Below are 16,561 nucleotides of genomic sequence, written 5' to 3'. Positions count from 1 at the left end.
ATTTATTATTTATAGTTAAACCACCCCACCTCTGTGTTAGCTCAAGATCTAGTATATCCTTTAAACATACATTTCACACTTCATTATGATTTGTTATTCATTGCTAGTCTTCCCCAGTATCATTCAAATACACTCTGCACCTGACCTATACAGTAAGCACACAGTTATTTCCTGAATGAATGTATACTGTGCAAAGCACATTCACTCACCTAGTTGTCCAAAAGAGAAACCAAGTGTAAAATCAAAAGAATTTTAGGATATTCAGAGTTGTGTAACCATCACCAGAATCAACTTTAGAACATTTTTATCATCCTAAAAAATGCTATACACCTTAGCAGTCACTCCCCTTTTCCCCTCAACTCTAGCCTTTGGCAACCATGAATCTATCTTCTGTCTGTATATATTTGCCTAAACATTTCATATAAATGGAATCATGTAATATGTGGTCCTTTGTGACTGGCTACCTTTACTTAGTATAATGTCATTGAGATTCACCTATATTATATCAAGTATTAGTACTATTTATATTGCCACATAATATTCCACTAATTCCAGTAACATAATATAGGACATTTTATTTATCCTTTCAACTGATGGACATTTGTGTTTTTCCCACTTTTGGCTTTTATGAATAATGCTGCTATATGCATTAATATACACATTTTTGTGTGGACATCTGTTTTCAATTCTCTTGGACATAGACCTAGGAATATAATTCCTGGGTTATATGGTTAACTCTATCTTTAGTCTTTTGAGGAACTGCCAGACTGTTCTGACAGTGGCTGCACCATTTCATATACCATCAAAGGTATAGAGGGTTCTAATTTCTCCAAACTTTAGTCAATACTTGATATCATCTGGTATTTTTATTCTAGCCATTCTAGTAGGTGTGAAATACCCTTTTGATGTGCATTTCCCTGATGGCTAAGTAATTTCCTTCTGTAAACTCCATGAGGGTAGTGCTGATATCTGTTTTGCTTAAAAATGAAATCCCCCCAGGGCACCTGGGTGGCTCAGTCAGTTAGGTGTCTGACTTCCACTCAAGTCACAATCTCACAGTCCATGGGTTTGAGCCCTGCATCAGGCTCTGTGCTGACAGGTGAGAGCCTGGAGCCTGCTTCAGATTGTGTGTATCCCTCTCTCTCTGCCCTCCCCCCCCGCTCCCCACCGCCACTCATGCTCTGTCTCTCCTCTCTCAAAAACGAATAAATATTAAAAAAAATTAAAAAGACAAATGAGGGCGCCTGGGTGGCTCAGTCGGTTAAGCGGCCGACTTCGGCTCAGGTCATGATCTCACGGTCCGTGGGTTCGAGCCCCGCGTTGGGCTCTGTGCTGACAGCTCAGAGCCTGGAGCCTGTTTCAGATTCTGTGTCTCCCTCTCTCTGACCCTCCCCCATTCATGCTCTGTCTCTGTCTCAAAAATAAATAAATGTTAAAAAAAAAAAAAAAAAAAGACAAATGAACTCCCCCCCCTCCCCCCCCCCCCAGCATTTAATAGCATATGGTACAGAACAGGCCTTTGATTCTGTTAAGTGAATGTATAAAAGCTAGTATGGATTTGGGAACATTTTTCTTTCAGGTGTGCATGTAATGGGAGATATTAATTGTATGTGGGAAGTAAAGGAGAAAAGATAAGATGGCCTTCAGATTTCAGTTTAGTAAATGGAAGACTGATATATCGTCAAAAAATGTGGATTACATTCAAAAGGAAAAACAGATCATATAAAGAGAAAAACTGAAATAGGAATGAATGATATGGAAATGAAAAAAGAGAGAAACATGAGAACCTTGGAACATTCTTCTTTAAGAAAGGAACAGATAAAAAAGGGACACTGAACAGGGATATTCAGAAGACAGACAAGAAGGGAGCAGAATCATAAAAGGCTCAAGACATGTTACCTATAACCTATACATAACTTTCTCAGGGACGTCTTTCCCGATATTCTAGGTTAAGTTCTCCTAATAAAAATTTTCATCCCACCCTGTATTTCTATTCTAACACTTACTAAAATTGTAATCATTTGTTCATGCTGCCACCCACTAGATTATATACTACATTCAGGCAAGGAACATTGTTTTTAGAGATTTGTACAATGCCAGGCATATGGACAATAACGCTTTATATATTTATTGTATGAATGAGTTAATCACTAATTTAAATGAGTATCAACATCATGTATTTGTAAAATACAAATACTGTTTAACATTTTAAATAACATATACACAAATTTTATTAACACACAGATAAAACAGATTTTCCTATGGGTGATTTAGAAAAGAAAGATGACATTATCACATTATGAATGTTTAACAGATGTATGTCAGGAGCACTTTCTTTTTTTTTTTTTTTTTTTTTTTTAACGTTTATTTATTTTTGAGACAGAGAGAGACAGAGCATGAACGGGGGAGGGTCAGAGAGAGGGAGACACAGAATCTGAAACAGGCTCCAGGCTCTGAGCTGTCAGCACAGAGCCCAACGCGGGGCTTGAACTCACGGACCGCGAGATCATGACCTGAGCCAAAGTCGGCGGCTTAACCGACTGAGCTACCCAGGCGCCTGTCAGGAGCACTTTCAAGGTTAGTCTTCTATGTTAGATATACTAGAGACTTTACTGAAAATGTCTTTGCACAATGAAGCATTAAACAGTATGTTATTTTGAGCAAAACATATAAAACTTCAGGTGAAATTTCTAACAAACAATCCTAACAATACACTGTCCTGAGCAAAGATGTACATAGTATGATATCCACCGTATCATGAAAAATTGGAAATATACAAAATATTCATCATTAGACAACTGGGAAAATAAATTTGGGGATGTACACATGCACAGGTGTGTACACACACACACACACACACACACACACACACACACTGGAGTACTATGTAGCCATTAAAAAGGAAAATGTGTACCAGTATTCATTAACATAGAAAAAATTTTAAAAACATATAATTTAAAAAGCAAGTTGTAAACCAGAAAATTAAATGTAACCCCATTTATAGAAAATTATATACTGGGGGGTGCCTGGGTGGCTCCGTCCATTGAGCATCCAACTTCAGCTCAGCTCAGGATCTCACAGTTCGTGAGTTCAAGCCCCGCATCAGGCTCTGTGCTGACAGCTCACAGCCTGGAGCCTGCTTTGTCTTGGTCTCTCAATAATAAAACATTAAACAAATTCTTTAAAAAAAAAACAAAGAAAAGAAAAGAAAAGAAAAGAAAAGAAAAGAAAAGAAAAGAAAAGAAAAGAAAAGAAAAGAAAAGGAAAAGAAAAGAAAATTATATATTGGATATAGACAGATAAAGGAGAGTTTACTAAAGTTTTAAATGGAATTACCTCCAGGCCTGAAAATCTGGATAGTATTTCTTTGTGTGTTTTTTTGTTTTCTTAAAATAGGCTCCACATCCAACATGGGGCTTGAACTCACAACCATAAGATCAAGTGTGACATGCTCTACCAACTGAGCCAGCCAGGTGCCCCAGTATTTGTTTTTCCATGATGCTTTAATTACTTAAATAATTATTCTAAAATGTTTATTTGGGATAAAATACATATAGAACAGTAAACACACTTGAAAGTAAGCTGTGTTCAAAAGTAAAAAGGAGATGGGGAAAATTAAAAGCATGAGTAGACAGAAGACACTGAGGGCTTAATAATTACTTAAGGCTTTTCATATATATCACAGGATAAGTAAAAATGCTGAGATGCTCAGAAACATAGAGGCATTTTATGATGGCTGAAAGAGTTAAATAGCAACAGACATTTTGTAATGAAAAAAACTTGAATATGAGACAAAGTTTTTATGCGGATTGTTCCATGTACTCGGAAAAAATATGGAAATTACTGAACATGTCATCTGTCCTAATCTTTTAAGGAAAGCTGTACAAATTAACATACCTTTGAGAAAAACAATAGCTCTTAATGAAATACAGTGTTATAATCTGGCAGTAGTGGCATCAAAATCTTTTGCGGAAATACAAACAAAAAAGACTATGTTCAAATCACAAGCTAAAATACTCACTTATTTCTTGCAAAATCTAGAACACGAAGAGTACACTAGGCTAATCAGAAAGAAACTCTGAAACATACCCAAGTCCCATATAATAAGAGTTAAATAAAATCCAATAAAAATAAATTCCAATTAAAAATAAGCATTTTAGGACATATCATCTTATCACTGACAGTACTTATTAACTCTGATTACCCATGTTCACCAGACAGATCTCCAAATGACTATCAATTTCAAAATTTAAAAACTCTCCTGAAAGAAAAAAAAATCCTCAATACTAAAGATATTCAAAAGAACATTCTCGGGGTGCCTGGGCAGTTCAGTCCAACTTCAGCTCAGGTCACCTTGGGCTCTGAGCTGACAGCTCACAGCTCGGAGCCTGGAGTCTGCTTGGGAGTCTGTCTCCATCTCTCTGCCCCCCCCCGCAAAAATATAAATAAACATTAAAAAAAAAAAAAAAAAGAACATTCTGGAGCTGAGGAAGAGTTACAGAAATGTTCCAAGCAAAAATATAAATATTTGAATACATTTATGACCATCTAAAATAAGACTGAATGAAATGTACGTACTTTAGTATGTTTCCCATAAAGGTAATTGGTATGCGTGTATGTGCATGTATGTGTTTTGACAGTTAATCCAGGAAAATACACTTTTCCACATGGTTAACTTCTAAGAAGGTGTCAATTCACATTCTCACAAAATTTCTCCTTTGCACTATGCAAATATTCAAGAAAATGACACAGACTTTCTACAACCTTGTTTTTTTTGTTAGAGAACATGTTAAAGAAAAAAATGTAATTTCAGCTCAAATATGACTTAATAAGCTAAAGTAATGCTTTTTAAGTGAAGCTCTCCCTGCAGAATACCTCACACTTAATGCACATAAGGCATTTAAACAGATTACTAAAAAGGTGACAGCTGAGGAATGCCTTCATTTCTTTCCATGGTTTCTACTGAATGTCATTTCAGAAATGCCTATACAACACATGACAATGTGGAATGTCTCCACCCATGAAAGAGCATTTGAGTTGGGAGCAAGCACACTTAGGGCAGTAACACAGAGCTCAAGTTTGTCTTTTTATGGTTAGCTTAACAATGAAAAGATAAACAACCAAAATACTAATAAGGTCAGAAAATACTGGCATACGGGGAGATTCACAGTGAAAGTGTTATTCAGAAAACAAAAGCTGCGATTAAAAATCATCTGAAAATATAAATTAGCTTCTAATGCCAGTATGCTAGCGATTCCTTTTCTAAACCAACAACCTACAACTTGTTTGAAGGAATTCATTTTTAAAGTATGTTGCATAAACTGAGCAAAATTCTCCTTGTGTTGGTAATCAGGAATATATTCCATTTCAAAAATAAGTCTACGATCCTGTTAAATTTTGACTGTAAAAATGACCGACTCCCTTTGCATGTGAAACATTATAAAAGTAAGTTATTGGCATAAGCACCTTTACGACAACATTTTTAATGTTTGTTAGCTCTGTTGTATTTATCCATGCAAACTATCATCGTTCTGTTTCTATGAACTCTACTCTTCACAAAATTGGGTCTAGAGTGTGTTCCATTTTTCTTTTTAACCAATAAACACTATGCACCTGCTAAAAGAAAAGTCAGATACCAAAGGGGATTTAAAGAAAAATGAATCAAAGTCTCTATTTGAAAGAATCCACCTATTTTGTCTGGAGAGAGATACTAAAAGATGATAGTGTAGAGGTGCCAAACTTAGAGTTTAAACAGTAGAGACTCACTGTGTACCCCAGTGGTCAAGCAAATCCACACTGTGCTTTGAGCTGTGCTTTAACATAAAAAAACTGGAAAATATATTCCAGAGGAAGATTACATGTGCAACAGCTTATGGAAATATAAACATGAAGCTGGTGGTTCCTAAAATATGAATTGGTGGATCACTTTCACTGATCTCCTGAATCTCTTTAGGTAAATTCTTTTCTGTTCCACATTGGGTAATCAGGGGCCAGGCACTTATACCCTGATGGTGTGGTCTGCCATCATCTGCATGCTATCATATCAAATCCTGCCAGAAGGAGGACATACGGAATAGAGTCATGAAATCTGAATTACCCTCTCTACTTGCATGAAAGACTATCAAGAACATCTGTGGTCAGCACAGCAATAATTTTATGGACTGACATGAGTCCCCAGTGTCTTTTATTTGAATACTATATACTTTTTTGTTGTTAAAATATGCTTTTTCTTTATGAAAATGATGATAGTATAAGTGATCAAGTTGTTTTTAACGTCCTAACAAAAAAATCAGGCTATCCTCTTTTAGTCACTAAAATTTAAGAAAACATTTTATTAGTCTATAAAATGTAAAATTCTGGGAATCAGTGACTGGATGGACAAGTAAATCACATGTCAAATGGTGCTCTCACTTATTAACAACAAGGAAAAAAAATTCTATTGCCATTTCTAAGACCTGAAATATAATTTGTCTAAGTTTTGCAAAATGAATTTAAAAATTGAGTACTTTTATAACTTGCATATTCTTACTAACAGAAGACTTCCAATTAAAATCAAACATGATTGGGGTACCTGGGTGGCTCAGTCGGTTGAGTGTCCGACTTTGGCTCAGGTCATGATCTCGCAGCCCGCGGGTTTGAGCCCCACGTCGGGCTCTGTGCTGACAGCGTGGAGCCTGCTTGGAACTGTGGGTCTCCCTCTCTCTCTGCCCCTCCCCCACTCGTGCTCTGTCTCTGTCAAAATAAATAAACATTTAAAAAATTATAAAAGAAAAAAAGGGGGGGCGCCTGGGTGGCTCAGCCAGTTGAGCACCCGACTTAGGCTCAGGTCATGATCTCACGGTTTCTAAGTTCGAGCCCTCCATCAGGCTCTGTGCTGACAGCTCAGAGCCTGGAGCCTGCTTTGGATTCTGTGTCTCCCTCTCTCTCTGCCCCTCCCTGGCTCATGCTGTGTCTCTCTCTCTGTCTCTCAAAAATGAATAAACGTTAAAAAAAAAATTTTAAATCAAACATGATTAACATTAAAAAGTTTGTTTTACTAATTCATAAGTTAATTCAGGTAATTTCATTAGCATTTCATGTAATATCTCAAGCCCTAATTATGAATACCAATAATCACTGTATCAGGTAGTAAAGTGCAGATTAAATGGTAGTGACAAGCTCAAGGTTGTTTTCTTTCTTTTTTTTTAAATTAATATGGATATGAGTTTACCTATAATTTATCTCTTTTCATTAGAAGTTAAATATGTGTGTATATATATAAAGTGTATACTGTAAATGCATACATAAAAATGCCTAAAACATTAATATAAATTATTATTAGGATAAAGGAAAATGAAGATGTTTAAAGACTAAACTCTGTGTCCAAAAAAAAAGGAGTTTTTGTTGCAAGTTCCTTTGCAACCTCCCAAAGCACTTGATCAAATATTCTGTACATATGGGGCACCTGGGTGTGTCAGTCAGTTAGGCATCTGACTTCATGATCTCACAGCTTGTGGGTTTGAACCCCGCATCAGGCTCTGTTCTGACAGTTCAGAGCTTACAGCCTGCTTCAGATTCTGTCTCTGTCTCTCTCTGTCTCTTTCAAAAATAAATTTAAAAAAATTTTTTTTAATTAAAAAAAATATTCTGTACATAAAGGCCAGTCAAAAACAATCTTTGAAGTTCCTAAAATTTAGGACAGATTCTGAGGTCTTTTAAAAAATACTTATTTTGAGAGAGAGAGAGAGAGAGAGAGAGAGCGTGCACACATGTGTGTGTGTGTGAGACAGAGAGAGACAGAGAGAGACAGAGAGAGAGAGAGAGAGAGAGAGAGAGGCAGAGAGAGAATCCCAAGCAGGCTCCGTGCTGTCAACACAGAGCCCCACATGGGGTTCAATTTCATGAACCTCGAGATCATAACCTGAGCAGAAATCAAGAGTCCAACGCTTAACTGACTGTGCCACTCAGGAACCCTTGCTCCTGAGATTAATTTAGATATAGTACTACTATTTCAGTTACCACAGAAAGCTCATAAAAGTGTTGCCCAGCTACAGAAAACGTACACGAAGAAAAAATTATATATATGTGTTGTGTTGTTTATATATTTTATATATTATATTATATAAACACATTATATATATATATATGTGTGTGTGTGTGTGTGTGTGTGTGTGTGTGTGTGTTTAATTCTCTGCTGATTAACAAAGAAAGCTGTAACTACTAATCATCAAACATAATGACTAGATTTAAGAATACTTTCTTCTTCAGATTTAAAAGATGGGGCACCTGGGTGGCTCAGTTGGTCAAGCGTCAGACTCTGGATTTCAGCTCAGGTCATGATCTTACAGCTGGTGAGACTGAACCCCACGTTGGGCTCTGTGTCGATAGTGCAGAGTCTGCTTGGGATTCTCTTTCGCTCTTGCTCTCTCTGCCCCTCCCCTGCTCATGTGCACGGATGCATGCACATGTTCTCTCCCTGAATTTCTCTCTCACAAAATAAATCAATAAAAATCAAGAAAATTAAAAAACACACAAAAATAAGATACCTATCATAGTTGTAAGTTTGAGCTTTGGAATCAGATAGACCTGTATGTTAGAACCCCAGCTCTGTCGTTTATTATCTTGGTAATCTTGAGCAAGTGAAAAGGGATGCTGTGAGAATTAAATAAAATATTGGTTGTAAAAGCATGTACCACAGGATTCCACATATAACAAGTCCTCACCAAATGTTCACCAACCAAGTCTACTTCTTAATAAAACACTGTGATAAGCCATGGCTAATATATATCCAATTCCAACACAGAATAAACTCAAAAGACTGTTGGAGGTCTTCAACCCTTCAAAGAGGTCTACCAAAATGCCAATACTCCATCTTTTCAAAATGATTGTGGAACCCCATAAACTTTCAAAGGAAAAGTAGGGGTGAAAACAGTATTTTTCAGGCAGAAAGGAATGAAACTACCAACTTCGGGAACTCTCAAGAAGTAATATAGTAATGCTATAGCAGTAACATATTTTTCTATATCCACTATCTCCCATAAAAGTCATCTTTCGGGACACCTGGGTGGCTCAGTAGGTTAAGCATCTGACTTCAGCTCAGGCCATGATCTCGAGGTTCATGAGTTCCAGCCCCGCCATCAGGCTCTGTGCTGACAGCTCAGAGCCGACAGCCTGCTTCAGATTCTGTCTCTCCCTCTCTCTCTGCCCCTCCCCCATTGATGCTCTGTCTCAGTCTCTCAAAAATGAATAAACATTAAAAAAAAAAAGTCATCTTTCTACTCATCTCTAAAAAAATCATCTAACTAGACTTTTTTTTTTTTTAAGAGATTTTATTTTTAAATAATCTCTATACCCAGCACGGGGCTTGAACCTACAACTCTAAGATCAAGAGTTGCATGGTCCACTGACTGAGCCAGCCGGGTGCCCTTAGACTTAAAATTTTAAGTGCAAGTACTTTTACTATGTGAACAGCATTTGTAAAATGTGGTAACAAATTTCTTCTATTGCATCTCGTGCTTCTACCTGGCTGTACTAGAAAATGCTCAGTCACTGCTTGCAATCACACTAGCTGAAGCACATGAAAGATGGGTCTTGGTTATGACACTTCAAAGTCAGACCACAAAACTGTTGCCAGGAAGCACAAAGGCAGCAACGGCAGAGAAGACATTGTAACAGTAGCAATGTGGGCACTGGTGTCCTACCCGCACACTCCATATATGGCTAGGGTTGTCCATTTATTTGCAGGAAATGAGGGGCCAGTTTGGGGTTAGAAGTTTTGTTTATTTAGGTGGGTTTTTTTTTTTCCTTTTAATGGATTTAGGATGGTTTCAATAAAAACTTTTAAGAGCCATCAGCATAAAGTGTTACAGTCTTTCTAATAAGAAAATTATGTAGAGAGAGTAATTTATACTACACATTCCTTAAAATAGATATTATTTATAAGTGATTCAATAGATTCTTCTAAGATCTTAACATCCCTACCTCAAAAAAACAAACAATAAACTCTATCTTCAGTTTTAAACAGATTTCTCATATATAGCCATTACACTATTCTCTAACAAGAGACTCAGTATCAGCTGCTTCCAATCTCTCTTCCTTTTGGTTGGAAAACACTTTAAGTAGCCCTATTAGAATACTTTTAAAGAGAGTTACATTTCAGATTACGATTCAGTGAAAATGCCTTGGCTGAGAAGATTGAGCACTTAAGAAAAGACTGCACAAAAGTACTCCTTTTACTGTCAAGAGGGGAACCACATATTTGTAGAAAGAAGCTTCAAATGACTTCCTTAGAAGTTGATAAAATTTGTATTTTAAGAGCAAAAGGACTGAATACTAAACTTATCTGCAAGTCTGTCTTTTGAAAAGTAAAAGGAGAACTTCATTTTAAAATTATAATAGTCCAGAATATGGATCTAATTCGATTTGTATTCTTCTGGAGGACCTAGTTCAGACTCCTATAAAGAAGGTGACAAATCAATTAATGACTCAACTCAATATTTTTCTATCACTTAACCAAGATTTAAACTGATTTAAGATTTTTTATTACGAAGGAGGTTAATATTAAGAAATTCTTTAAAGCTCAAGATACTAAAAAAATCTGCACAGAATATCCACAACAAAGATTTTCATTTGTCTTATAAACATGTAAGTTCTACTGTGTGTAAAACAGTAAGTAGCGGATGTGAAGTGTTTTAAAAATTTATCTTACAATATACGGATAAGTACAAAACTTCCTACTTATAATACAAGCTTTGTATCTTGTATAAAATACAAATGAAAAAAATCTTTAGTGAGTACCTACAATGTGCCAGGCTCTGGAAATACAAAAATATGGGAAATTGGGGCCTTATAGTCTATCAGGAAAGACAAATTTAAAAACAAACACTATTCAGCAAGAAGCGTTTCAATAGCAGCAGAAAGGCAAAATATAAGGAATAATGAGCACCCCAGAGAAAAGAGTGCCATAGTATTATACAAATTCAAAGGACAGAAAGATCCCTACTGGCTGGCAACTCCATTGAACCCGGGAGAATAACTAGGATTGTGAATGGCAAAGAAGGAAGGGAAGATATTCTAGTGGCAGAAAAAGTATTTCCATAAGCATGGAAATAAAAAGGTAAAGAGTAAAAAAAATGGGACGTCTGGGTGGCTCAGTTGGTTAAGTGTCTGTCTGACTTCAGCTCAAGTCATCATCTCACAGTTCATAGGTTCGAGCCCCGTGTCCGGCTCTATACTGACAGCTCAGAGCCTGGATCCTGCTTTGGATTCTGTGTCTCCCTCTCTCTCTCCCCACCCCGCCCCCCCAAAATAAATAAGTAGGCATTAAAAGAAAGTAGAACACAATGGCGATATATCAATTATAAGCTAAATGATGAAACACTTTGAGCTTAAGGAGAGAAATGACACAATCAAAATGATACTGTTAAAAAATTATCCTGATGAATATGAATATGCTGGATTGGACCAGAGAGCCAGGGGAGGCAGATAAAGCAATTAACCTATTATTATACTCTAGGGATAAAATAAAGGTATGAACTAGGTTGTTAATGAGAGTAGAGTAGCAAGGAAAAGAACTAATTGGATATATGTAGACAAAGAGATAAGTAAACAATAACTGAATTTTAAGCCTGATCCAGAGATTAATGATATCACTGTAAGAATCAGAGGCATTAATAAGAAGAGTAGGCTTGGTAAAGAAAGATTTAACTTTTATTTCAGGCTGAATTCAAAGAAATTCCTGACATTGATGTAAAACTGTCTAACAACAGGTACCTGGATACAGGTAATGTCTTAAGATATGGAAAAAAAAAAAAACATATAATATATATATATATACACACACACTAATGTTAAGTGATAAAAGTAGATTATAAAACTGTATTTCAGCTATGAAAATCCATGTGTGAATAAGAATTCTTTGAAGAAATCACAAAGGTAAACGCAAATACAGTAGTTGCTATCCCATGACAAAGGGGGTGAAACTCTATTTACTACATTACTACTTAAATATATATTTTTAAGTAGAGAATCACAATATATTGAGTAATATTTCATTTTAAGTCAATACTTCATTACTAGAAAAATGGAAATGAGGGACTGGAGCTCTGCAGAAATGTGAAAACTGGAAACTGACTTGGAAGTTACTGGCACAGAGGAAGTAGATACAATTTTAAGGTAAAAATCAAAGGTTAAACTCAAAACTGTTGGAAGAAATCTCAGTCCTGCATTTTATGCAAGTATCAGTAGGACTCAGCAATAAGGCATTTTATAGAAAACTCTTTACTCTCCTAAAATCTATAATGTATACTGAAATACACAGGTAGAAAACTGTACTAGGTACCTATAAAATCAGAGCAGATTAATGCCCACCAATAAAAATAAAAATCTACTCTAGACTTCAGTTCTAGAAAATCAGAAGTTTATTTTAACTTCAGTACTATTTAGTATTGTTTTCTAGCTCTGGGAGTCAGGGGGAGGAAGGCTATTCCAGAGACCAAGACAGGAAATTTGACACGAAACACTGCTTTTTTCCAATATGGATGACATACTTCTGTACAAAAAGAATAACTGAAAATTCAGTATCTTTTGTAACTTTCAATGAGAAAGGACATTCAACCAACAAATTTTTAAATATAAGATGCTAAATATTAGATTAAGTATATTTAAGGGTTGTGAAGTTTCTAAAACTATCCTGACAGTGAAACTTAAGACACTTGACTAAAACCAAAAACATAAATATTCCAAAAGACTAACCGATAGATAATCTAGCAAAAACATTTTAGGTATTGTATCATCTTTTGAGAGGTTAAATTAAAAAAAATACTATTGTAGGGCTATTATATCAATGGGTCAATTTTAGGTTTTTTAATTTAAGTATTTAAAAAAAGCACCATTCAAGGTATTTCTTGAAGCTTAAAATTTTCTTGTGATTCTTTTTTTTAAAAAAGTTGTATTTATCACCTTTGCACTGTTGTTCTGAATTTGCCCAAAGCGAACTCCTTGTTCTCACAGTCACAATGGGAAAAAAGTACAAGAGTTGATAAAAGAGAAATGAGAGTAGAGAAAACACGATAAAAATTTTAATGCTTGATATTTTAAAGACTTTGGCTTCACTGACATAAGCAATGTGCAGATAAAATTACAAAAAGATACTATGCAAATGATTATGCATAAACTTCGAAATTTCTGCTTAACAAGCTTCTCAGCTAAAACAAAATACCCAATAAAGACTACACCTACATGTTGCCGAACAACTGAATTCAGTTAATCAGGAAAACATTGATAAGCCTGATAATTCTTGCAACATGTCCAAATTGAGAGGGGGAAAAAAAAAACCCTTAAGAAGTCTGTGATGAGTATTTTCTCTTCCTACCTAAGCCAATATTAATATTACATTAACGTAAGTATTAGAAAATTTCATCTTCCTCCAAGCAAATACAATTGGGTTCCTCCACAAATATAATAACTTTAAATTTCTATTTGACAATTTTAATAAAACATATTGATGTAAACCATTATCCAATTGTACCCTGACCTCAAGCATACAATAAATGTCTTTCAGAATCAATTCTGTACTAACACATGCAAATTACACTTGAAAGATACTTAAAGATTCTTCATCTTACATAACTACATTTTTATCATTTTTAATGGCAAAAGTTTCTTTCATTCCCAACACCATGTTTTTAGAATCTAGAATTTGCTATGCTTTAAAATAAACCTCAGCCAAATAAAAACCATGCTACACATTAGAGATTCTAATGACACAGAACTCAAGACCACACTATATTTTTACTCAGTTCCACACTCTGAATTCCAGATTTGTCCTGCAACTTGTCAGTCATTTCATTTCATCCAGTCAACTTTGTAAACAAAGGCTATAAGCCAAGTTTGATATGAGAATTCAATTAAACTTAAAACGGTCATCATTCACCAAACAGGAAGCAGCAAAAGGAAAAATGCCATCACACACCTCTTTTAAAAAGGCAGTGGGGCAATATGCATATAATACAAAGCCTTAAGTTTCAACCTCCCAAACAAGTTTTTGTTACAGTATTAAATAAAACACAGTGATGATCTTCCACACATAACCAAGGCAACTTTGAGATAGTCTACAAATCTTTTCACCGTAAGGGGAAGTTATTGCTGTAAAGTCGTTTTCTACGTTAATTCCAATTGCTCAGTAAGAAAATGGAAAGAGTGTATGTCCTGTCACCTATTACCATCACTTAAAAATTGTTTTTTTTATGCAGAACTCTACGTGGTTGTGTTGCTTTTGGCCTGTTAAAGGCAAAGCAACATTATCTCTGGATTGCCAATAGTTTCTCCTTATTTGGCTAACATTGAGAGATCCCAATCAGACTACTATAAAACTTTAACATGCACAAAGCATCCATTTTGAGAAAAGTTTCTGACCAGCTTTCTTTTTATTTTTCCAGCCCCAAAAGGAAAATCAGAGCTTGGTAGTCGGCTCTGAAAAGAGTGCCCCGTGTTTATTTCTCTCTTTCTAAACCCCAATGCACACCCCAAGACGTGGGGCTCAAGGATCTCTGACACTGCGGCAAACTCTTCTCGGAGAATACACTAGTACGTTCGGGTCCGGCAGTGGGCAAGCCCTTTTGAACCCTTCCTTACCGTACGCACCTCCCTCCCCTCCCTTTCACCCGGTGCAGATCAGCTAATTACACCCCGTCTCCCCCCTCCCCAATGACCAACAATAATAAAGGAGAAAACAGGAAATCGTCCGCTCAGGCACTCCGCTTAGGGCTCTTGATTACTATTATTATCATCATCATTTGTAATCAAGCCCTAAAAACTACAGCAAATCCAATGCCCACCTACAAGCCAAAGACGTCCATCTGCTCAAGTGTCCCTAATGCCCTCGTCGGTTGTTTTCTTTAGCATCCCCCGTCGTGCAAGTATATCATTGACATCGGGCCCAGGTACAAGCCCAGTACACCCCTCCCCGTCTCGACCCCAACTCGCAGACACACGTCCACAAATAGACCTGGGGCCCCAAGCCGACCACAGTCCCTTTTTCCTCTGCCCCGGAAATCACCCAATTTCCAACTCCAACATCAACTAGTCTGAAGGGGGCCTCACGCCAGAAGCCCTCCCTCCACTAGTTCTATCCCTCCCACCCTCCCTCCCTCGCGGGAAGCCGCCCCCTCACCCCGCAGCAGGGAGTCTCCCGCCGCCCCCAGCCTCCGGAGGCCGAGAGCCGAGAGAAGGCCCCGGCGGGAGGCCGACGAGAACCCGCAGGGTCAGGACAGCCAGCGGCAGGGTGCACAGACCTGGTGCAGGGCAGTGAGTCCGTCCACATTGGCGTAATTGATGTCGGCGCCGCGGTGCAGCAGCTTGAGGACCTCGTCCGTGTCGCCGCTGGAGCAAGCAGCCAGGAAGACGGCGCCATCGTCGAACTTCACCTTGGTCTTCTGGCGCTTCACCACGGGAGGCTCGAGGTCCGTCTCGGAGCCGATCCAGCGCTTCAGCTGCTCGTTCCGCTTCTGCTTCGCGTCCGCCATCTTCATCCCCTCTCCTGCCGCCGGGTCTTCTTATCGCGAGGGGGAGGGAAGGGGGAGGCGGAGAGGGAAGAGAGGGAAGGCAGGGGGTGTGTGACTGTTTCTATGAGTGCGGGCCAGAGGAGGGCTGGGAACCGGGAGGAGACGCTCGAGACTTCCAGTATCCCACAGAGCACTGGGGCGGCGCGCCCGGCCGAGCGGACCTCCCTTCCTACCTCAGAAGCCCTCCCGCCCCCAGCCCGGCCACCCGTCACCGGCGGCCAATCTAACGTAACTTCGCGAGATCCGGACAGGGAGGCGCCCTTCGACCAGCGCGCATGCGCCCTAGGCCTGTGCCCGCTCCAGGAAGAGCGCTCGCGCGAACTGCGGCGGGGGCGGCCAGGCCACCGGAGGGAAGCGGGTGTGGTCCAGCCCGCCTGGGCGGCGGGGGCTGGGACCAACCTGGAAGGGCGGAGACAGGGAAGGAAGGTTGTCCCGCCTGGCTGAGGGCTCCTGGGTTCCGGAGGCCAACAGTCGGTCTTTACGGCCGAACTGCCTCCAGGGCTGTCTGAGCTCCTCGGAGTCGTTAGCTCTGGGCGGAGGATTTTCCTATTGGCTGCGTTATTTGAATGGAATGGAGGATAGGACGTGAATTAGGCTCTTGTAATTTCTCTTTTTGAGGGACTCGGGTGAACTTGGTCATGTCAGTATTGATAAGAAGCTCTTAAAAGCGGGGTCTGTGTAGCCGAGGGCTTTGGTGGTAGTTACCCCAGATCTCAGCCCTTGGTGACCGCCGGGTAACAAGGGTTGACCTGTGGTAATTGCGGTGGCTTCCTGCCAACCTCCACTGTGAAACTTCTTTCCCCTTATGCTTCTCTTTTGTTGTTTTGTTTTGTTTTGTTTTTCTCTCACGCGTATTTCGGGTTCTCTTACCCTTCCTTCAGTGCTTTAAGCCTCCCTTGTACTACCAACGGGAGCTTAGATCAGCCTAGTTACTGGCCCTGACCTTTTAAGGGATTTCTGGTTCCTGCTCCATTGCTTTCTAAGGATGGGTAAAGACCCAGCTGCTTTTAGAGTTCAAA

At 38.5% G+C, this 16,561-nt stretch overlaps 1 protein-coding gene across 8 annotated transcripts in view; it reads right to left on the bottom strand.

Annotated features, from left to right (window-relative positions):
* Positions 1-15,758, bottom strand: part of PPP1R12A (protein phosphatase 1 regulatory subunit 12A) — a 160,660-nt gene extending 144,902 nt beyond the window's left edge. For 7 of the 8 annotated variants that reach the window (XR_008419619.1, XM_019455198.2, XM_019455197.2 and 4 more), the window contains exon 1: positions 15,273-15,757. Coding sequence is in view for 7 of the 8 variants with exons in the window: in XM_019455198.2 (XP_019310743.1) it covers positions 15,273-15,509 (237 nt within the window). In the remaining variant the exon portion in view is untranslated. Of the gene's footprint in view, positions 1-15,272 lie in introns of all 8 variants that reach the window. The other variant, XM_019455200.2, reaches the window with a different exon arrangement.
* Positions 15,759-16,561: the final 803 nt, after the last annotated feature.

The sequence above is a fragment of the Panthera pardus genome, unplaced genomic scaffold (assembly GCF_024362965.1).
Source record: "Panthera pardus isolate Hobbes unplaced genomic scaffold, ASM2436296v1 HiC_scaffold_6, whole genome shotgun sequence".
In the NCBI taxonomy this organism is placed as follows: Eukaryota; Metazoa; Chordata; class Mammalia; order Carnivora; family Felidae; genus Panthera; species Panthera pardus.
The sequence above is the reverse complement of the archived record's forward strand: the minus strand, read 5'-3'. Positions and strand labels throughout refer to the sequence as shown.